General features: G+C 36.2%; 1 protein-coding gene and 1 pseudogene across 4 annotated transcripts in view; one reads left to right on the top strand and one right to left on the bottom strand.

Moving 5' to 3' along the window:
- Nucleotides 1–23,004, top strand: part of RPS6KC1 (ribosomal protein S6 kinase C1) — a 216,203-nt gene that overhangs the window by 18,087 nt on the left and 175,112 nt on the right. For 3 of the 4 annotated variants that reach the window (XM_030872990.2, XM_030872994.2, XM_030872999.2), the window contains exons 2-3: nucleotides 8,057–8,092; nucleotides 14,472–14,592. In XM_030872990.2, the coding sequence (XP_030728850.1) occupies nucleotides 8,057–8,092; nucleotides 14,472–14,592 (157 nt within the window). Of the gene's footprint in view, nucleotides 1–8,056; nucleotides 8,093–9,654; nucleotides 9,667–14,471; nucleotides 14,593–23,004 lie in introns of those variants that run through there. The other variant, XM_060295065.1, reaches the window with a different exon arrangement.
- LOC115861834 (NADH dehydrogenase [ubiquinone] flavoprotein 2, mitochondrial-like) lies at nucleotides 14,817–15,557 on the bottom strand (annotated as a pseudogene).

Below are 23,004 nucleotides of genomic sequence, written 5' to 3' on the forward strand. Positions count from 1 at the left end.
ATTTGTTATTTGTAGACTTTTTACTGATGGACATTCTGACTGGTGTGAGGTGGTACCTCATTATAGTTTTGATTTGCATTCCTCTAATAATTAATGATGTTGAGCATCTTTTCACGTGCCCACTGGCCATTTGTATGTCCTCTTTGGAGAAATGTCTATTAAGGTCTTTTTGCCCATTTTTCGATTGGGTTGTTTGTTCTTTTTGTTGTTGAGTTGTATGAGCTGTTTGTATATTTTGGAGATTAAGCGCTTGTCTGTCGCATCATTTGCAAATATTTTCCCCCATTCTGTAGGTTGACTTTTAATTTTTTTCATGGTTTCTTTTGCTGTGCAAAAGTTTGATTAGGTCCCATTTGTTTATTTTTGTTTTTATTTTTATTACCTTGGGAGACTGACCTAAGAAAACATTGGTACAATTTATGTCAGAGAATGTTTTGCCTGTGCTCTCTTCTAGGAGTTCTATGGTGTCAGGTCTTATGTTTAAATCTTCAAGCCATTTTGAGTTTGTTTTTTGCATGGTGTGAGGTTTATTTTGGTTTATGTTGTGCATGTTCTGACTTCATTGATTTACATGCAGCTGGCCAACTTTCCCAGCACCACTTGCTGAAGAGAGTGTCTTTTTCCCATTTTATATTCTTGCCTCCTTTGTCGAAGGTTAATTGGCCATAGGTGTGTGGGTTTATTTCTGGGCTGTCTGTTTTTTTCCATTGATCCATATGTCTGTTTTTGTACCAGTACCGCACTATTTTGATTACTGTAGCTTTGTAGTATTGTCTGAAGTCTGGAAGAGTTATGCCTCCTGCTTTATTTTTTTCCTCAGGATTGCTTTGGCAATTCTGGGACTTCTGTGGTTCCATATAAGTTTTTGGATTATTTGTTCTAGTTCTGTGAAAAATGTCTTGGGTATTTTGATAGGGATCACATTAAATCTGTAGATTGCTTTGGGTAGCATTGCCATTTTAACAATATTAATTTTTCCAATCCAAGAGCATTGGATATCTTTCCATTTCTTTGAATCCTCTTTAATTTCCTTCATTAATGTTTTATAGTTCTCAAGTATGTCTTTCACCGCCTTGGTCAGGTTTATTCCTAGGTGTGGAAAGTTATATCTTTGAGAAATGAAAAGAGTGGGCATGTCTCTCTTTTTTCATTGTGTTTGATTATTTGTATCTTGACACTTAGGTTTTTTTTTCAATATGTTACTTTTGTTAATATTTTATCCTCTTAGATCTGCTATTACCCTAAACTAGCAGCTGAATAGTAATAGTGAAGTGGCCATCAGAAGACTTGATTATAATAAATTGCTCATAAAAGTAGCTTTTTAAAATTTATATTTAACTGATATCCATTTGTTTCTAAAGGGACTTATTTTGTGATCATTTTTGGTAGGAAATACAATAGCTAGATTTGAATAAATTTTGTAGTTTTATTTTTCAGTTGCTATCTCTTAATCTTATGAAGAAGACAATTCTTTTGTGTATGTCTGAGTTAAGAGGTTGATTTCAAATCATTCTTATGAGTTATTACGATAATAATTAGATAAAAGAGTGCCTTTCACTTGACTTTTAAGGAAACTAGGTAAAACTTATTAAGAAGTAGATAAAGTAAGTTAGCACTGGAAAGGATTTAGAGGACCTAATGACAGCATGGTTTGTTGTTTATTATGGGCCTTAGTTAGGCCAAGCCACAACATTCATTCTTTTTTTTTTTTTTTTTTAAAGATGGGCAAGAAGACTTATCTTAAGGTCGCTTTTCTTTGGTTTATTACTCAACTGGCAAGAAAGCAGTTTATAGCTAGTGCCAGAGCTGGTATTCAGACTCTCTTTTTCGATCCTTCTGATCTGCCAAAGTGCTTCTTCAATGTCTGTTTTTTGGTTTACTTGCATTTCTTTGTGAAAGACAAATGGGTTTACCTAACAGGCATTAGGAGTATTACTTGGAATTTTAATCTCTAGGAGGGTAGATCTGTTATGTCCTGGAAAGAGCACTTTGTTGGGAATCACAGAGTTGTGAGATCCAGTCCTGTCTGTTACTGATTAATCTGCTTAGTATTAGTATGCTAATATATGCTTTTGGTCCTTGGTTATCTCATTGTGCCAGACAAGATTGTCTTGTTGATCGAATGAAATAAAGTATTTAATTTCTTAGCACAGTGAGAGAGAGTTAACCTTCAATGTGAGCCCTTATTTGTTTTCCTAAATTCAGAACTTGTCATTGGCATTAACCGAGGCAGATGGACTACAAACGTTGCAGTAACATTTCCCAACTGTGTTTCAAATTTCTGTAGGTGTCGCACTAAATAAATCAAATAATAATAAAAAAACAACCTATGATAAAAATAAAAAGTTGAGTGGATAAATGACCTTGGGGAATACTATATATTTTACTTTTAGAGATTTACTAGGCATAATAGTGTGTTACAGGCCTTGAGAAATTCTGCTGTAAAAAAAAAAAATTTTTTTTTTAAAACAAAGGTAAACTGAGTTGACCATTAAGCCTCCTTTGAGAGCACCGATTATTAAAGAATATCCGTATTCCGTGGGATAGGCTTTTGAAGCACAGCTTTAGCACAATAATTTGCAGGATGACTTGGTGATATAATTCTCTATAGCAAAAGGCTCTTCAAGATATGTATAGTACTTACTGAGCCAGTGGTAGCTAATGCTTGCAGTGGAAATTTATGAACTTTAAATGAAAACAATCACTGCTTTAAATTCTAACTTTTGTGAAATTATAGGCTGAATTCTATGACAAAACATTGAAATTCTCCCAGAAAAAAATTACTAAATGCTAGCAACCTATATCAGGGTGAAATTACAGTATTTTTGTTTTGGAATTGATATTACTTGTTGAGATAATTGCTAATATAGTTTTAAAAGTTATAGAAATCTTGGTCTGAGGGCTCAGTTTTGTTCATTTTCAGTATGATGATATTTTTCTTCAGATTCTGATTTGATATTCTTATTTTTTGTCAATTTGGCAGTCCCGCTGAAGAGAATTATTTAGGTAGAAAGAGTTACTACTAAAGGACATTTGGGCTTAACTCATGTTATCCTAATACATTTGTGTTTTTGGTTTTCATTTCAGAGGACACATTGTTAACTCATTTAAGTGAGATTACACACGTGGGAATACCGAATCCTTATAGTGGGATACCAAGTGGTTGAACTTGGTAATGTATTTGGCAAGTGATTATATTTTTATAATGTGATGTAGGAGTCAGACCCAGTGTTTTCACCACTGTGCTTCAGTACCTAGCAGCAGAATAGGCACTGATATTTGTTGAATGAGTAAGAGAAAGAATAAATAAAACCTAATAGTGAAGGGTGTTGTGGAAGTAAGTAAAGTTAGTTATTGCTAAAAATACTGCAGATGAACGGACGGATGCAGTAGAGTACCACAGAAAGAGCACTGAACCAGGAGTCAGACTCTCGAGTTCTCATTCCAATCTGAAGGTGAATAGCCATGTGACCTTGCACAAGTTTCTGGATCTCTTCCTTGTTGGGTAAAAGGAGGACTCATAATAACCACTTCTGCCTAATTCATAGGTTGCTGAGAGAGTAACATGAAACACTGATATATCAATAAAATGCTTTGCAAATGCAAATGTACAAAGTCAAGGTCCCCCCCGCCCCCGCCCCGCCACATGCCTAGCACAGTGCCTTGAACAGTATTAGCATGGATATGGACTTTCTCTCTTAATACTAAAAAGGAGGCTAAGAAGCAGAGTTAGGACTGATTCTTGGAGTGATTACAGAGTGTTGACGGTAGAAGGAGGAAGAAGAACCTACAAAAGAGAAGCAAAAAAACCAAAGAGGAAAGAGGAGAATCAGGCCCTCTACTTTCCAGACATGATTTTCACTAAGCTTTGTTTATGTTGTTTGGGAAAAGGATAATTAATGCTCAGGAAATAGCTTTTGACTTAATTTTCTGAACTATGCCTAAGTAAATTTTCCCCCTTTAATATGAGAAGTATGTGAGGGTGAAGAGAAGTTCCATTTGGGAGCTTAAAAATTAAAGACCTTTGGGACTTCCCTGGTGGTCCAGTGGTTAAGAATCCGCCTTCCAGTGCAGGGGATGCAGGTTCGATCCCTGGTCGGGGAACTAAGATCCCACATGCCACGGGGCAACTAAGCCCGCATGCTGCAACTACTGAGCATGTGAGCCACGACTAGATAGCGCATGTGCCACAATTACAGAGCCCACGTGCTCTGGAGCCCATGTGCCACACCTGAGCCAGCGTGCCACTAGAGAAAAGCCCCTGCACTGCAATGAAGAGCCTTCATGCCACAGTGAAAGATCCCGTATGTCGCAACAAAGATCCCATGTGCTGTAACTAAGACCCAACACAGCCAAAAATAAAGTAAATAAATAAATAAATATTAAAAAATAATTTAAGACCTTCACTTAGGTAGTTTGAGTACTTAGGCTTTGGTTTTCTGTAATAACCATGAGTAACTTACTGTGAAAACATTGAAGGTCTTAAGTCACTAAACTGTTCTTCTCTGCTTCTGGGATGCCACTGTGGTCTGGACAAGGAGAATTCAGCGAGCATTCAGTATCATGGGAAGCACCTAGGATGAAGCACTTCTTACTCTGTTGCCTAGCACACTACAGTCTTGCGCACCACCAGACTGTGAGCTCTGGGAGGTGTGAAGGCAGGGACTTTTCTTTTGCTCACCATTGTAGCCCTAGCACACAGCAGAAGTATGTGAGCCAGTAAGAGTGTGGGTGAGGAATCATAATCAGATTGGTTATTTCTGATGAAATGGTTTTAAAATTGTGGATATCATTAGGGGATTACTAATGTATTTTTGCTTATTGCAGTACACATATATTTGATTTCTGGAATGGCTTACTTGAGGAAAATCTAAAATGTGATACTTCTGATACATATACCAAACCAGGAAATAATTTCTTTTGTCACAAGAAGATCATTTGCATGTGTAAAAAAAGATTATTTAAAATAGCAAGGTACTTTAGTATATTTATAAAATGATTGAGTTGTAAATTAAGGAAATTAGTAAATTTTCAGAAAGGTACATCTTAGAATGTAAGGAACAGCTGAATAAATCTTATTGCCAGTGATCATATGTTGATTATTTTTGGTGGGTGGATATTAGTGGATTGATTATCTCTAACTTTCTTCTCGTTACCACATTTTACAAAAATATAAGAAAAAATTATAGGAGGCAAAATTAAATCATTTAATTATGTGAAACACACCATACTTTTGGAAAGGTGTGTGTGTTTCCAAAAACTTTTGGAAAGTTTTTTCAGGGAGGGTTGGAATTTGAAAGTAATAGCTAAAATCCAGTATTTGAATAATATATGGTTGTTAGTTACCTTTCTAACCTCTTACTTTAAATCTGTGTTGTTTAGTATGGTAGCCATTAGCCGTATGTGGCTACTTTTATTTAAATTTAATTTAAATGAAATAAAATTAAAAATTAAGTTCTTCAGTTGCAGTAGCCATATTTCAAGTGCTCAGTAGCCACACAGAAGCATGTGGCCAGAGGCTACTGTGTTGAACAGTGCAGATAGGGAACATTTCCTTCCATCATCAGACAAAGTACTATTGGACAGCACTGTTCTAAATTAATGAAAATTGCTAAGAGATTTCACCAAATTTTATATCCTGAAAATTGGAGAATAGAGTGGCAAGAAATTGAAAACCTTTTCTGTTGGCATTCTTTTTTTTAATTTATTTATTTATAAATTTATTTATTTATTTTTGGCTGTGTTGGGTCTTCATTGCTGCGCACGGGGTTTCTCTTGTTGCAGCGAATGGGGGTACTCTTTGTTGCGGTGCGTGGGCTTCTCATTGTGGTGGCTTTTCTTGTGGAGCACGGGCTCTAGGCGTGTGGGCTTCAGTAGTTGTGGCACGCAGGCTCAATATTTGCAGCTCACAGGCTCTAGAGCGCAGGCTCAGTAGTTGGGGCGTACGGGCTTAGTTGCTTCGTGGCATGTGGGATCTTCCCGGACCAGGGTTCGAATCCGTGTCCCCTGCATTGGCAGGCAGATTCTTAACCACTCTGCCACCAGGGAAGTCCCTCTGTTAGCATTCTTGTGTTAAATTCTCTAGTAAGAGAGAGAGGGAGATGACTTTTTAATTATGGAGTTCTTGCTCTGTTCGTATTTGATGTCAATTACAGCCAGGCCAGGCTGGGACTATTATCCCCATTTTACAGAGGAGATCAAACCTAGGGAGTATTATCCTCATTTTACAGAGGAGACCAAACCTGTAAGTGGAGCAACTATAATTTGAACCCAGGTTTGTCTGACTTTAAATAGCATACTTTTTGTTTTGGACCTCAGGAGTAGTGTTGAGTTGATCATAATCTCCCAGTTCATTGTCACAAGTCATCAAGGACTTTTTCCCTCTCATCCACAGGCAACCATTTTAATATGTTTGATGTATCTTTTTGTTTGTTTCTGCAGAATACATACTGTAGCATCAAATTCATGATTTTTACATTTGCGTAGAGGGTATTATGTATCTAATGTGAGATTTTCCTACTCTACAATGCTGTTTGATGATTGAAGTACCCAGCCTTCTTCTTTTTTGTAAATTTTGTGAGGAATTCTTTGTAAATGTTGTTAGACTTTTTGTAAATGGTGTTAGACTTTTTGGCTTGCTCAGGGAATATTGATAGGATTATTTGTCCCCGAATGATGTATATAATTCTTAAAATTTAATCCTTGAATATTTACTGAATATTTACCACAAGTCAACTACTGGCCAGGGGAGTATAGCAGTGAACAAAACAGACAAAAGTCCTTGCCTACACACAGGTTACAAAATAGATAACAAGTAAAATACATAGCATAATATTTTGAGAACCATAAATCAGGGGAAAAGGATAGAGAATGCCAGGTGTGAGTAGAGCTGTATTTTAAATAGGAAGGACAGAAAAGTCCTTGCTGAGAAATTGACATTTGGGTAAAGATTTGAAAGAGATGAAGGAACAACCCATGAAAATACTGAGGGGAAAAGCATTTCAGGCAAAGGGAACAGTGAGCATGGTAGCCCTCAGGTAGGGGTGGGGATGCACTTGATAAATTTGACCTCCTGGAAAAGAGATCTGTGTGGGTGGAAAGATGGGGTGGGGGTCCAAGAGGTAATGGGGTTAGGTCCTAGGGCCTTGCAGGATAGTAAGGGATGATGCCAGGTGCCAATCACACCTTAAAGGCCAATATGCAGTCAGTCTTAGGAATTTAAATTTGAATTTAACTGTAAAATGCAGCTCGCAAGCGACCCTAAAGCTCCTTGCATTCCAGCTTGTCCAGCATTCCTTCTCTTGTGTCTGGAATCCTCTCCTCCCCCTCATCCTTCATCTTTGATGTTTTCCCTGACCTTTTCTGTCTGTTTTATTTGCACCGCATCCCTGTTCCTATCTCAGTCTGTACTTACAGAATGGCCATCTTATCATGTTTACTGTTTTATGCCTTCAGCCAGGAGCTCCTTAAGGATGAGGATGATGTATATAATTTTTTATGGGTTACTTTTGTTTTCTTCTTCACCAGTAGGAGGTCAGTGATTACTTCTAACAGATAGTGGTGTATGGGAGCATTGTGGTTGCTGTTTTTTTTTTAACTTGAAATTTTTATTGAGCTAATTGTAGATTCATATACAGTTGTAAGAAATAATACAGAAAAAAAGACAAAAAACGAAAAATTAAAAAAAAGAAAAAAGAAAAAAAGCAGTGCTATCCTTTTGTATACTTTGTCCAGGTGCAGCTGCTTTTTATGCTTCTGATTTATATGTAGGCTGGAAAGGGGGATAGACAAGCTGTTAGAATTATGTCAAGTAAGAGGGAAAGCATGAGGCATTCTCTTGTGAATGTAATAATACATGAACTTTAGCATGTGGACTTTATTTTAGTTGCCTTTTTGCTTAATTTTTTAGTATGTGTTTCAGATACCGAAGTTATTATATAACTGACTTCTGTGTAAGTGATATGATATAGTATTTCTTTTTCTTTAAGCAAATTGAATTTTTCATACAAATTCTGTTGAAAGTAATGAAATGATTTATGTGTATGCTTTGTTTTAGGTTGTTTCACGAAGAAATCCAGAGGATGTCCAGGAGGTAACATGTTTATCCATATGAAAATTTTATTTTATGTATTTGACAAAAATTTAATTAAATGCTTTATTGAGGAAACAATTATTTGTATGTCAGTTTTTGTATTTGTATGTTTATCTGGAGATTGTCTGCAATTCATTAAACAATAGCTGAAGTATCTTATTTCAGACCTATTAAATACATGTTAAGTTTCAGTAGGTGTTAAGTTATATAAATAAGAATTTCAGGAATTATAGTGCCGTTTATAATGTGATAATTTTTCTGATAACTACCACTCATAAGATTTCAGTATCAGTTAAGGGCCCCTCTTTACCTATTTCAAAATCATGATGCCTGTTTGGTTAAAAAAAAAAAAAAAAAAACCAAAGTATTTGGTAACTAGTACTAATTTTAAAGATCATAATAATAAATTATGTGTTTCCGTTTACTTTCATTTTTATACTGAGTTGGCATGTTAGACAACTGCTTTGGGTGTAGATGTTTCTTTTTAAAATTTTGTAGTTCTTTTACAGACTATTTCCCTCTTTCTGAAATAACAGCTTGTTATATTTTTGCTTAAAACTGTGGAATTCTCTATTTATAATTACTTTATCCTTGTTATATATCCTTTAGGAATCCTAACTGTGAGGAGTTAGCTTTTTTTTTTTAACATTTTAAAATTTACTTTCATTTTGGTCCTTGCTTATTTACAGTAGGATTAGAAGAGCATATATATATATATATTTTTTTTCTTCCTACTAAAGTGTTTAAAACAGATGTTGTAAATTCGCAGTCTTGATTCTGCAAGTTATTTTTTTAATTGCATTTTAATGTCTTCAGGTGGGCTATATGCTATCTATTTAGCCACAAGCCCCACTACTCCTTACTGTACATACCTAGCTTGATTCATAGATTTAAGTTGATTGTTTGCTGCCGGTTGGTTTGAATTTGTGACACATATTTAGATAATATTTTAACTTTTATATATTACCGTTACTTGCTATATCTGATCTGATATTTGTTTTTGTCCTGTTCTTAAAAAGAGTTCAATAAAAGACACATTTTAAAATGATTTCATACTTTTTCCTTAGGGGTTTTAAGATATCTCACCCCACCCCCCACCTATAGCCAGGAAGAGAATATTGTAATATTGTTATTTAGGAAGAAAAGGCTATATCTATATCTATGTCTAGATCTGTATCTATATATCTCTATCCTTTCAAAATGGCAGTGAAAATAACTTGTACCTTTGATTGATAAAGTACTGTTTTTACTTAAGTGTCAGTTGATTAGTATGAACTATTCCTTAGAATTCTATTAATTATGTTGAATTAATAGTCAATACCAGGCTATTCTGCTTTTGAAAATTTACAACTCTGTTAGAATTGAAAATGGGTTGTGTTTCTGTGCTGTAGTGATTGCTGTGCTGTAGTTTGTGATTGCTGTGCTGTAGTTTGTAGCTTGATGTTCCCCTTTTCCAGGGAGAATCCTGAACCAACCTATCCATGAACATACTCTCTGCCATTTCCTTAATCCTTTTTTGGGGAAATCTCTTTTATAATAACAACTGTTGGTGAACCATTCATCAGAAAACTCTTGTAAGTGTCCTTTAGTTAGATGATTGCATGGTCCTTTGTTAGAAATGGAATAAAATTTTGAAAAGAATGTCTTCTGTCTAGCTTGCTTCTTGAAGTATAAATAACCTTGAAGTTATAGCAACATTTTTTGGTTTCCCACGTATTTCATTTAAACATTGGAATTCTTATTTAGGAGAGGAATTTTACCACCTAGAATTTGTTTCTATTTCCTTTTTTTTCACTTTCTTTCTCTGTTAACAGATTCATTTAGTTATTGCTTAGAATTTAGTCATGCTTCACAAGTGCTATTGAAGATCAGTAGATGTACTGCTTGTCTAAGCAAGTATAGGGCTAATAATATGGTATCCTTATAAAAGTGGAGAAATTTGGCTCTTTTATACACACACACACACCCCTTGGTGCATGCTACCAGATAGCTCTGTTTTCTTCCTAAGGATGCCAAAACACTCATATGGAGTAAATAATTTAAAATTATCCAGGATAGTTTTTTCTTTTTATCTTTTAAAAATTCCCTCTAAATTTTTATTTAAGAGCAGCATGGGTGAATCTTAAGGGGGACAGCAATAGTTAATGTGGCTTCTTGTTCAGTAGATTCTCTAGAGCAGGGGTCCCCAATGCCCCGGGCCACGGACTGGTACTGATCCGTGGTCTGTTAGGAACTGGGCCGCACAGCAGGAGATGAGTGGCAGGTGAGCGAGCAAAGCTTCATCTGCCGCTCCCCATTGCTCGAGTTACCGCATGAACCCCCCCCATGCCTCCCCCTCCCTCCCCCCCCAGTCCGTGGAAAAAGTGTCTTCCACGAAACTGGTCCCTGGTGCCGAAAAGGTTGGGGACCGCTGCTCTGAACACTTGCAGAAGGTAAAGAAAAAGATGGAGATGTTGTGCCCTCCTCCCCCCACCTTTAAAAAAAAAAGTAACCTATAGCTCTGTTTTTCTCTAGGTAGTAAATTTCACTGGGGAAATGTGGGAAGGGAGAATCAAAATAGAACTTTCTATGTATCATGTCAGAAATCTCTAACGTTGAAGTCATTTCATAAATAAAATAGTTTTAGAAAAGCTATTTGAGCACATTCGGAAATGTGTCAAGGGAAAGAAAAAGCTCTTCAAAAGGGAAGGAAAGAAAATCTGTAAGCAGATAGTATGGTAGTGATGTTATAGGAAAAGATGATCCAGCTAGTTTTAAATATTATATGAGAGTAAAAAGGACAAAGTTAATTGAATTGAGTGGTTTTGTAAAAGATCTAAAGTTTTTTTGGTATCGTTAAGAGAAATTATCTGAAAAGAAAGCATTTGTTTTATGTAAAAAGTATTTAAGGCAGTGTTTTTAATGAAAATTAAGCTTTTATTAAATTTGTAGTCTATTATGATTGTCACTGAACTAATATTTAATTGAGGAATTTTATTCAGAGTAACTATAATAAATAGGAAATTTCTGCAGGGTTGGTTCTGCAGAGTAATAGCTGTTAATATAACTTTTTTTTTTCCTGATAGGAAAGAATTGATTATTAGAAAAAATATGTTTTGCATGTATCTTTTGGGACTTTGTATAGTCCAGTTATAGGCATCCATACTTGCTGATGTAATGGACATGTGCTTTTGTTCACATTTACATTTTGAAGATTTCTAGAAATGTCCAAGCTCAAAAGGAGTAAGAAGAAAAGGAGGCAGTAGATGGTGACATTTTGGGGATGCTTTGATTTCCTGCCTTTTTTGAGGGTTTATATTTGCTCTTAGGTATTTCACTTCTACAGTCTTAGAGTCCAGAATAAGGAATATATGAGTGAATAAATTAGGGCATGGTGAAGAAACACAGATTCTCTAATTTTTGCTATGACAGACTATCTGCTGGTTTATATGCCATGGTATTATTATTATTATTGTGATTCAATTGTTGACTTTTGCCCTTTAAGTTACTCTGACTTTATCTGAAAATGACCCTAACTAGAATATAAATTTTTTTTTTTTTTTTTTGCGGTACGCGGGCCTCTCACTGTTGTGGCCTCTCCTGTTGCGGAGTACAGGCTCTGGACGCGCAGGCTCAGCAGCCATGGCGCACGGGCCCAGCCGCTCCGTGGTATGTGGGATCTTCCCAGACCGGGGCACGAACCCGTATCCCCTGCATCGGCAGGCGGACTCTAGAATATAAATTTTATCTGCAGATTTAATTCTTTCCATGAGCTTCAGTCTTTTGAATAGTTCTCATGTCTCATTTATAATGGCTTTAAGGATTGCATTTCCCTTATGTAAGATTACTGTCATGAGGACTTCGCTGGTGGCGCAGTGGTTAAGAATCCACCTGCCAGCGTAGGCACGGGTTCGAGCCCTGGTCCGGGAAGATCCCACGTGCCACAGAGCAACTAAGCCCGTGTGCCACAACTACTGAGCCTGCGCTCTAGAGTCCGCGAGCCACAACTACTGAGCCTGCGTGCCACAACTACTGAGCCTGCGTGCTACAACTACTGAAGCCTGTGCACCTAGAGCCCGTGCTCTGCAACAAGAGAAGCCACCTCAGTGAGAAGCCCGCGCACCGCAACAAAGGGTAGTCCCCACTCGCCACAACTAGAGAAAGCCCTCGCGTGGCAACAAAGACCTAACACAGACAAAAAAAAAAAAAAAAAAAAAAATTACTGTCATGAGCCCACCACCCATTTCCCCCTTAAGCCCTTGGCAAGTGTGGTAGGACCATAATTTGATCTATTTAAAAAATATAAAAATAACACTATTTTCCCGTGACAAAATTATGTTAATGTATCAAAATTAGAAACTACAGAGAAGCAAGATAAGAAAATTAAAATCACTTGTAATCTCACTGTCCTGAGACCTTTTACTTTTCGAGTGTTGGTTTGGCTCTCTCAGTTAGTTCCTCTTACTCTGTCTTTTACTGGAACTGTTGATTTTCTGCTGTCAGCATTTGTCTTGTTTACTTCCATTTAAAATAAAATCTCTTCTTCCATCCAGGTGTCATGTGTCATGGCATAGCTGAGCTTCTTAAATACTTACTTTGTGCTTGGTTTCTTCTTTACTTCTGCCTGACCCCCGTCATTCAGTTGTTAGATTCCTCATCTTGTTAGAAATGCTGAGAAATGTTTTCTGAGTGATTACCACCTCTCTCCCGATGACTCCCCAGTTAATACCTCTTGTTTAGTTTTTGCTCTTGAACTCCAAACCTGTCTTTTCTATTGGACAACTCCAATTAAATGCCTCACATGCACCTAAATAAAATATGTCTAAAATTGAACTTCGTTCTTATCTCAAAACAGCGTTTTCTCCTTTGCTCTTTACCTTAGGGAATAACACTACTATTTATCTACTTGCAAAAGCCAAAATTTTAATAATTATATTTAACATCTCACTCTCCTTTTAAATACTTCATTCCCAACCACTTCTCTCTCTCTGTCTTTTTTTTTTGTTGTTGTTCTAGCTGTTATGTCCCTTCAGTGTGCCCACCTAAGTCAGTACTTTGTGTAGGTGCTCCTTCCATAATACGCTTGGGCTACTGTTTTAAGCATTTATCATGCTGTCTTGTGATGTAGTTATTGTGTTGGCTTATTCTTCCTAATTTGACAGGGAACTCTTTAAAGGAGGGACTTTGTTTCTCATTTCTTCATCCTTTGTGCCAACACAGTGCCTAGCATAAAGTAGGCTCATGAAAATATTTGTTTTGATGACTATTTTTGTTGTCAAGTAAATGAATAAAAGGAAGGATAAGGAGGAAGCAGTTTGTTTAAATTAATTCATATTATAGTCTGACTAGTCTCCTAGGATTAAAAGCAAGTCTCCTATATTAAAGCAAGACACTTAGTAATCATGGTAGAATTTTTGATAGTATGGCAGAGTTTAGTGAAGAATTTCTTATATACAGGAGTAGATTTTTTGACAAGTCTCTTAAATCACACTTGGTTACCTCTTTGGCCTAAAATTTGCTTATTAGCATTACACTATTGAGTTTGTTAGAAGTGAAATAATTAGGTTTTTCAGAAGTAAAGGCCCCAATATACCAGGTAATGGAATTAAAAACTCAGTTTTACCCTATTTTGTGGCAACTGAGGGGCTGAATCAGCGACATCAAGGCCCTGTGTCAAATTCTTTTTATTAAGTGTTTTTTTCTTTCTAATTTAATCTAAATAAGTTTAGACAATAATTTAAACTAATGAAAGTAAACTTTTACATGTTGTATAATCTAAATGATTGTTATTTTGTTTTTTTGAAATATCCTAATTTTAGTGATATTCTGATCAGGATTTACCTTGCCTCCAGAAATCTTGTTACTATTTTTATTGAGGTTTATGAAATGCAAAAGTTTAGGTTAACTATTTGCTACAAAGCCATTTTTTTTCAGTGTTTTTCAGATTATTCTTTTAGGCAAGTGCTGAGTATGTTTTTTATGTTTAAAAATTGTCTAAACTACTTTGTGTTTATAAACATGCTGTTTTTGAGATGAATGTATATTTTGACATCTAACTCGTTTCCAGGGTAATAGTAATTAATGTTTGAAGAGGTTAAGTGACATTTTATGTAGTGTAAACCTTTTTTGTACCAGGTTGATATTTTTCTAGTATGAAGAAAATAGTACTTGTTTAAAATGAAATTTAAAAACCCAAACAGAACAGTTTGAGGAAGAATTGCTGCTTTATATTTTTAAATAAAATATTATTAGTTAATTTTAGACCGTTAACCATATTGGTTAGAACGTATATGTTTGCCTTTGCATGACAATTTTGAGCACTTGAATAAAAAGATTATTTGTTTTTCAGATATCTGTGGTTTCACTGTGAGTTACACATTTAATTATCTCCTCTCTTTAGATAATTGTATGGAAGAGATACAGTGACTTTAAGAAACTACACAAAGAACTATGGCAAATTCACAAAAACTTATTCCGACGTTCAGAATTGTTTCCTCCATTTGCTAAAGGAATAGTGTTTGGTAAGTGATTATTTTGAAATTGTGATTTTGAAAAGTGATGATTAGCTAATTATGTATATATACTGAACACTGAAACACTGTACCATGAAGTCAGAAGCCCCTTATTAAGATAATTCCTATCATGCCTCAAGCAATTGAAGTTGTTTTTTCATGTTCTTTTTTTTTTTTAAGATAGGAGATTCCTATTTTATTTCTCCAGTGACATATTTGCTATTGAATATAAATTAAAGGCCTGCTTGCACACCAAAGCCAAGGCCTTTAGGTGGTTCAGTCAAAGAGGTAAGACCTCTGGCTGGCTCACATGAGAATCGTCCACTCCTTGGCCCAGATTTTGGGATTTTGCCAGCTTTGGATTCATCAGTAATTTCTTCAATATCCTTAAGTGTCAGACCCTCATAGTAGTTGTCATTTATTTGAATCATTGGTGCATTTACACAGGCCCCTAAACATTCCACTTCTATAAGAGTGAAAAATTTGTCAGGTGTAGTCTCCCCAACCTTTATTCCAAGCTTTTTCTGAGTAGTCTCCAGTATGCTGTCAGAATTTCGAAGCATGCAAGGTATAGTAGTGCAGACTTGAATATGATACTTTCAACTGGCTTTCTATTATACATTGTATAAAAAGTTGCTATACTCTCATTAGAGGTATTTATAAAACTTCTGCAGCCTTGTTCATAGCAGAGGTGGGCAGCCATCCATTCTGTCTTTGGGCTAAATCCAGGACTGGAAGCACAGCTGCTGCTTTATGCCCTCCTGGGTAGTTTTTTACAATGGCCTCTATCCTCTTATAGTTTTTTGGTGTGAAATCAAATGGAGTATCTGGGTTATTCTCAGGAGTATCTCTCTGTACAAATAAGGCTCCTCCAGCTCCATTCTGCACAGCTGTCTTATGCAAATTCCTTATATGTCTTCCCCACTGGGCAGTGAGGCAGGCCGCGTGGGCCCGAGTGCCACGGAGAGGAACATGGCAGGCCAAACTGCAGACCTTTCAGGTCACCTGTTTTTTCATGTTCTTGCTGTGGTTTTGTTAACTCAGAATGCATTTACTCCTTTCTTTCATGAAAAAACAGCACCAGAACAACAACTCAAACTCTAACCGATGAAGCAAATAGAAAAACCCTGTAGGAACATGAGGTGACATTGAATTATTCTTATACAGTTGTCCCTTGGTGTCTGTGGGGGATTGGTTCCAGGACGCCCTGTGGATACCAGAATCTGTGGATGCTCTAGTCCCTTATATAAAATGGTGTTGTGTAGTCAGCCCTCTGGATCTGCAGGTTCTGCATCTATGGATTCAACCAACTGTGGATCGACACCTCATATAAGTGAAATCATACAGTATTTGTCCTTTTGTGACTGGCTCATTTCACTTAGCATAATTTCTCAAGATTCACCTATGTTGTATCAATAGCATGTGTCAAAATTTCCTTCTTGTGTCTGAATATAGTCCATTGTGTGTGTAGACACCATTTTGTTTATTTTTTCATTCATCAGTGAACACTTTGATTGCTTTTACCCTTTGGCTATTAAAAATAATACTGCTGTGAACATGGGTGTACACATATCAGTTCAATTCCTGCTTTTAATTCTTTTGGGTGTATACCGAAAGTGGAATTACTGGATCATATGGTAATTTTATTTTTAATTTTCTGAGGAACCATCATATTGTTTTCCTTAGTGGCTGCTCTATTTTACATTTCCACTAGCTGTGCATAACGGTTCCAGTTTCTCTTCCTCCTTGCCAACACTTGTTATTTTCTGTTATTTTGATACTTTGGTGTTCCTTTTTTTGCCTTCGTTTTCACTTACTTAGTTTACTTTTTCTTTTTCTTTTATTTTTTGCGGTACATGGGCCTCTCACTGTTGTGGCCTCTTCCATTGCGGAGCACAGGCTCCGGACGTGCAGGCTCAGCGACCATGGCTCACGGGCCCAGCCGCTCCAGGGCACGAACCCGTGTCCCCTGCATCGGCAGGCGGACTCTCAACCACTGCGCCACCAGGAAAGCCCTTAGTTTACTTTTTTTTATATTAAATTCTCTTTGTTAAAAAAATTCTCTTTGTTAAAATAATTGATATGTTTTTTAATCCCTTGACTGGACCTTGACCAACAGAGTACAGAATGTTATTTCTTGTTTTTTCTATAACTTTACCATAAATTTTCTTGTATGGACAGCTTTATATTCATCCTGTTATTTATTTTAAAATTAATTAATTTTTGGCTGTGTTGAGTCTTCATTGCTGCGTGCTGGCTTTGTCTAGTTGTGGCGAGTGGGGGCTACTGTTTGTTGCAGTGCACGGGTTCTCACTGTGGCGTCTTCTCTTGTTGCGGAGCACAGGCTCTAGGCATGCAGGCTTCAGTAGTTGTGGCATGTGGGCTCAATAGTTGTGGCTCACAGGTTCTAGAGCGCAGACTCAGTAGTTGTGGAGCATGGGCTTAGTTGCTTCATGGCATGTGGGATCTTCCTGGACCAGGGCTCGAACCCATGTCCCCTGCATTGGCGGGCAGATTCTTAGCCACTGCGCCACCAGGGAAGTCCCATCCTGTTATTTTTTAAAAATCAATTTCTGCATGTGGAGTTGTAGAGTCAAAGTATATGGACGTTATTTTTCAAACTAGACAGTTTTTTTTTTCAGGTTATAAAGTACCATATGCAAATAACTCAGATGATACAGAAAACTACTTAAAATAAAAATTCAACCTTAATACCATTTCCTAGATGGTATAACATTTTAGCATAATTTTTAGACTCTGTGTGTGTGTGTCTGTGTGTGCTTGTGCTTGTGTGTACATATGAGTATGCACATGCTTCTTTACCTTTCTGTACATTTAAACTTCAAAATTGAAGTCTTGCTAAATGTAGTCTTGAAACCTCTTTTTCATACAGTGGTATATTGTGATTGTCTTTTCGTATCAATAAAAGAATCTACATTATTAATTTTAATAGATGCATAGTATTTCAGTTTTTGTATATACCATGATTTATTAACCAACCTTTTACTCATATATTATTTTTAGCTTTTTGGTATTATAAACAACACTGCTTAATATTCTTATTTGTACACTGTAATGCAGATGTGCAATTATTTAATTAGGATAAATTCCTGGGAGCAAAATTGCTTGGTCAAAGGGTATGCATATTTCTGTGACTTTTGTTGCATATTGCATTATTGTTTTCAAATAATTTTAACATCAGTATTCTTTATACATTGGAATAACTTTAGAAGTCAAAGTAATGCAGGTATACCTAAGAAAATTGAAAAACAAAGCACAAAACAAAGCTAATAGAAGAATGTTCAATAAAAAGCAGTAGTTTCCTGGAGAGCAGCGTCAGGATCATGGTAGCATGAGATGATCCCTTCTTTCCCCTTCAGTCTATAACTAGTAAAACAACTCAACAAAGTTTCCTTTGCCTAACAGAACAGGATGCTGAAGAGATCCACACATTTTTACATCTGAAGGTGACTGGACTGAGCACATAGAGGAGGTGGAACCAGGGGAACAGTGGAGGTGGTACCTGCAACTCCAGCCCCTGGCCATGGTGACTGAGTCCACAGCCCCAGAGAATGTGGTAACAGCAGTGGAGGCAGCGCACATGACTCTGGCCTTCCAGCTGCAATGGCACCTGCAGCCACAGGGGACCATGCAGCAGGGCATGTGATCCCGCTGATGCACTGTCAAAAGTCAATGATAAGGAAAGAATTTTAAAGGCAGCCAAGGGAAAAAAGATAGTAACCTGCAAAGGTACCCCCGCATTGGGCTTTCAGCAGATTTCTCATCAGAAACTCTATTGTCTGGGAGAGAGTGTGATGACATACTCAGAATACTGAAAGATAAAAAATGTCAGCCAAGAATAGTCTTATCTGGCAAAGTCGTCCTTCATATGAAGGAGAAATAAAGGCTTGCCCACACAAACAAAAGCTAAGGCAATTTATCACCATTATACCTGTCTTATAAGAAATGTTGAAAGGAGCTCTTCTACCTGAAATGGAAAGGCAAAAGTACACAAAACTTCGAGTAAGGTGATAAATAGATAGAATCAGAAAGTACAGCTCTGTGGCAGAATAGGTTGTTAAACACAATTGTGACATAAAGATTAAAGGGAAAAAAAGCATTAAAAATAACTAGCTACTTCAACTTGGTAATTAACTCACAACATAATGGATAATATGTGACAACAAAAACATAAAAGGGGAAAAAAGAAACATAAAACGGGAAGAGGGAAAGGATGGAACTGTATAGGCAAATGAAGATATGATACTATCAGCATAAAAAGGACTATCTTATCTATGAGATGTTTTATACAAACCTTATGATAACCACAAAACAAAAAATCTAGAGCAGAAACATGAAACATAAAAAAGAGAAAACTGAGCAAAACATCACAGAAAAACACCAAACTGGGACTGCTCTGGTGTTGCAGTGGATAAGATTCTGCACTCCCAATGCATGGGGCCTGGGTTCGATCCCTGGTCAGGGAACTAGATCCCACATTCATGCCACAACTAAGGAGCCGGTGAGCTGCAACCAAATAAATAAATATTAAAAATAAAAAAATCTTAAAACCCCCCCCCCAAGAACACCAAACTAAAATGGCAGACACAAACACAAGAAAAAAAAACAATGAAGATAGAGAGCAACCAGAAAATGATAAATAAATGGCAGTACTAAGTCTTCATATGTCACTAATCATCCAAAATGTAAATGGATTGAATTCAATCAAAAGAAACAGTGACCAGGTGGATTAAAAAATAAGACCCAACTATTTGTGGCCTCTGGGATACTCAGCTTTAAAGACAAATACAGGCTCACTGTAAAGAGATGGAAGATGATACTCCAAGCAAATGGCAGCCAAAAGAAAGCAGGTGTAGCCATACTTAGACAAAAATAGACTTCAAGTCAAAAAACTAACGAGACAAAGATGGTCATTATATAATGGTAAAGGGAACAGTCTGTCAAGAAGACATGACATTTACTAATAATATATACATCTAACATAGCACCAAAATATATAAAGCAATTATATAACAGTCGTAAAGGGAGAAACTGACAGCAACATAATAATAGTAGGGGACTTTAACACCCCACTTACATCAATGGATAGATCATCCAGACAGAAAGTCAACAAGGAAACATTGGCCTTAAATGAAACATTAGACTAGACTTATTAAATAGACATATACAGAACATTCCATCCAAAAGCAACAGAATACACATTTTTCTCAAGTGCACATGGAGTGTTCTCAAGGATAGACCATATGTTGGGACAAATATCAAGTCTCTTTAAGAAGACTGATCAACTACAAGAAGGCTGGAAAAGGTCACAAATATATGGAGACTAAACAACATGCTGCTGAACAGCTATTGGTCAATGAAGGAATCAAAAAAAGACATGAAAATAAGATGTACCAGAATCTGTGGGATGCAGCAAAAGCAGTTCTAAAACAGAAGTTTATAGCAGTATAGGCCTACTTCAGGAAACAAGAAGAATCTCAAATAATCTAACCTTACAGCTAAAGGAACTAGAAGAAAAGAACAAATGAAGCACAAAGTCAGTAGAAGGAAGAATGTAATAAAAATCAGAGTGGAAATAAATGAAATAAAGAATTAAATGAAAGAAAAGATCAGTGAAACTAAGAGCTGGTTCTTTGAAAAGGTAAACAAAATTGACAAACCTTTAGCTAGACTCACTAAGAAAAAAGAGAAGGCTCAAATAAATAAAATCGGAAATGAAAGAGGTGAAGTTACACTGAAATACAAAGGATTATATAAGAGACTGATATGAACAAATATGCCAGCAAATTGGACAGCCTGTAAGAATTGGATAAGTTCTTAGATACAAGCTTTCAAGTCTGAAACATGAAGAAATATAAAATCTGAATAGACTGATTACTAGTAAAGAGATTGAAACAGTAACCAAAAACCTCCCAAAAAAAACAGAAGTCCAGGACCAGATGGCTTCACTGGTGAATTCTGTGAAACATTCGAAGAAGATTTAATACCTGTCCTTCTCAAACCCTTCCAAATATATTGAAAACAAGGGAATGGTTCTTAACACATTTTATGAGGCCAACATTACCCTGATACCAAAGCCAGATAAGGACAACACACAAAAGAGAAAATTACAGGCCAGTATCTCTGATGAGCATAGATGCAAAAATCTTCAACAAAATATTAAACAAATTGAATACAACAATACATTAAAAGGATAATACACCAAGATCAAGTGACATTCCTTCCAGGGATGCAAGGATGGTTCAGTGTCTGCAAATCAATTAACGTTCTACACCACATTAATGAAATGAAGGATAAAAATCATATGATCATTTCGATAGATGCAGAAAAAGCATTTGACAGTTTTCAATATCCATTTATGATAAAAACTTTCAATAAAATAAAATGGGTACAGAAGAAATGTACCTAAACATAAACGTATCTAAACATAATAAAGGCCATATATGACAAACTCATAGCTACCATCATATTCAGTGGTGAAAAACTGAAAGGTATTCTTCTATCAGTGGGATCAGGATGCCTGCTGTTGCCACTCTTATTCAACATAGTATTGGAAGTCCTACCCAGAGCAGTTAGGCAAGAAAAAGAAATAAAAGCCATCCAGATGGGAAAGGAGGAAGTAAAACTGTCACTATTTGCAGATGACATGATTTTATATATAGAAACCCCTAAAGATTTCACCAAAAAACTATTAGAAATATTAAACGAATACAGTAAATTTGCAGGGTAGGGAATAAAAGTACAAAACTCTGTTGCATTTTTATACCCTAACAATTAACTAGCAGAAAGAGAAATTAAGAAAACAGTCCCATTTGTAATCCCAACAAAAAGAATAAAATACCTAGGAATAAACTTAACCAAGGAGGTGACAGATTTGTACGCTGAGAACTGTAAGGCATTGTTGAAAGAAATTGAAGAAGACACAAAGTAATGGAAAGGTATCCCATGTTCATGGATTGGAAGAATTAACATTGTTAAAGTGTCCATATTACCTAAAGCAATCTACAGATTCAATGCGATCACTGTCAAAATCTCAACATTTTTCACAGAAATTGAACAAAAAATCCTAAAATTTGTATGGAATCACAAAAGACCCAGAACAGCCAAAATAATCCTGAGAAAAATGAACAAAGCTGGAGATATCACACTCCCTGATTTCAAATTATACTACAAAGCTGTACTAATCAAAATAGCATGTTATTGGCAGAAAACAGGCACACAGATCAATGGGACAGAATTGAGAGCCCAGAAATAAACCCAGACATATATGGATAACTAATTACAACGAAGTAGCCAAGAAAGTACAGTGGAGAAAGGAAAGTCGCTTCAATAAATGGTGTTGGGAAAAGTAGATAGACACATGCAAAAGAATGAAACTAGACCACTACTTTATACCATACACAGAAATTAACTCAAAATGGATTAAAGATTTGAATGTCAGATCTGAAAGCATAAAATTCCTAGAAGAAAGCATAGGCAGTACTCTCTTTGATATTAGTCTTAGCAATAACTTTTTGGATATGTCTCCTCAGGCAAAGGAAATAAAGGCAAAAATAAATGGGATGACATCAAACTAAAAAGCTTCAGCACAGCAAATGAAACCATTAACAGAATGAAAATACAACTTACTGAGTGGGAGAAGGTACTTGCGAATCGTATATCTGATAAAGGGTTAATATCCAAAATATATAAAGAACTCATACAACTCAACAACAAAGAAAACCAAACACCCTGATTAAAAAATGGGCAGAAAGTCTGAATAGATCTTTTTCCAAAGACATACAGATGTCCAACAGGAACATAAAAGATGTTCAACATCACTAATTATTAGGGAAATGCAAATCAAAATCACAGTTAGGTACCCCCTCATGCTCATTAGAATGGTGATTATCAAAAGTGTTGGAGAGTTCCCTTTTCTCCACACCCTCTCGAGCATTTATTGTTTCTAGATTTTTTGATGATGGCCATTCTGACTGGTGTGAGATGATATCTCATTGTAGTTTTGATTTACATTTCTCTAATGATTAATGATGTTGAGCATTCTTTCATGTGTTTGTTGGCAGTCTGTATATCTTCTTTGGAGAAATGTCTATTTAGGTCTTCTGCCCATTTTTGGATTGGGTTGTTTGTTTTTTTGTTATTGAGCTGCATGAGCTGCTTGTATATTCTGGAGATTAATCCTTTGTCGTTGCTTCATTTACAAATATTTTCTCCCATTCTGAGGGTTGTCTTTTGGTCTTGTTTATGGTTTCCTTTGCTGTGCAAAAGCTTTTAAGTTTCATTAAGTCCCATTTGTTTGTTTTTATTTCCATTTCTCTAGGAGGTGGGTCAAAAAGGATCTTACTGTGATTTATGTCAAAGAGTGTTCTTCCTGTGTTTTCCTCTAAGAGTTTGATAGTG

This window comes from Globicephala melas, chromosome 1, assembly GCF_963455315.2.
Source record: "Globicephala melas chromosome 1, mGloMel1.2, whole genome shotgun sequence".
Lineage (NCBI taxonomy): Eukaryota > Metazoa > Chordata > Mammalia > Artiodactyla > Delphinidae > Globicephala > Globicephala melas.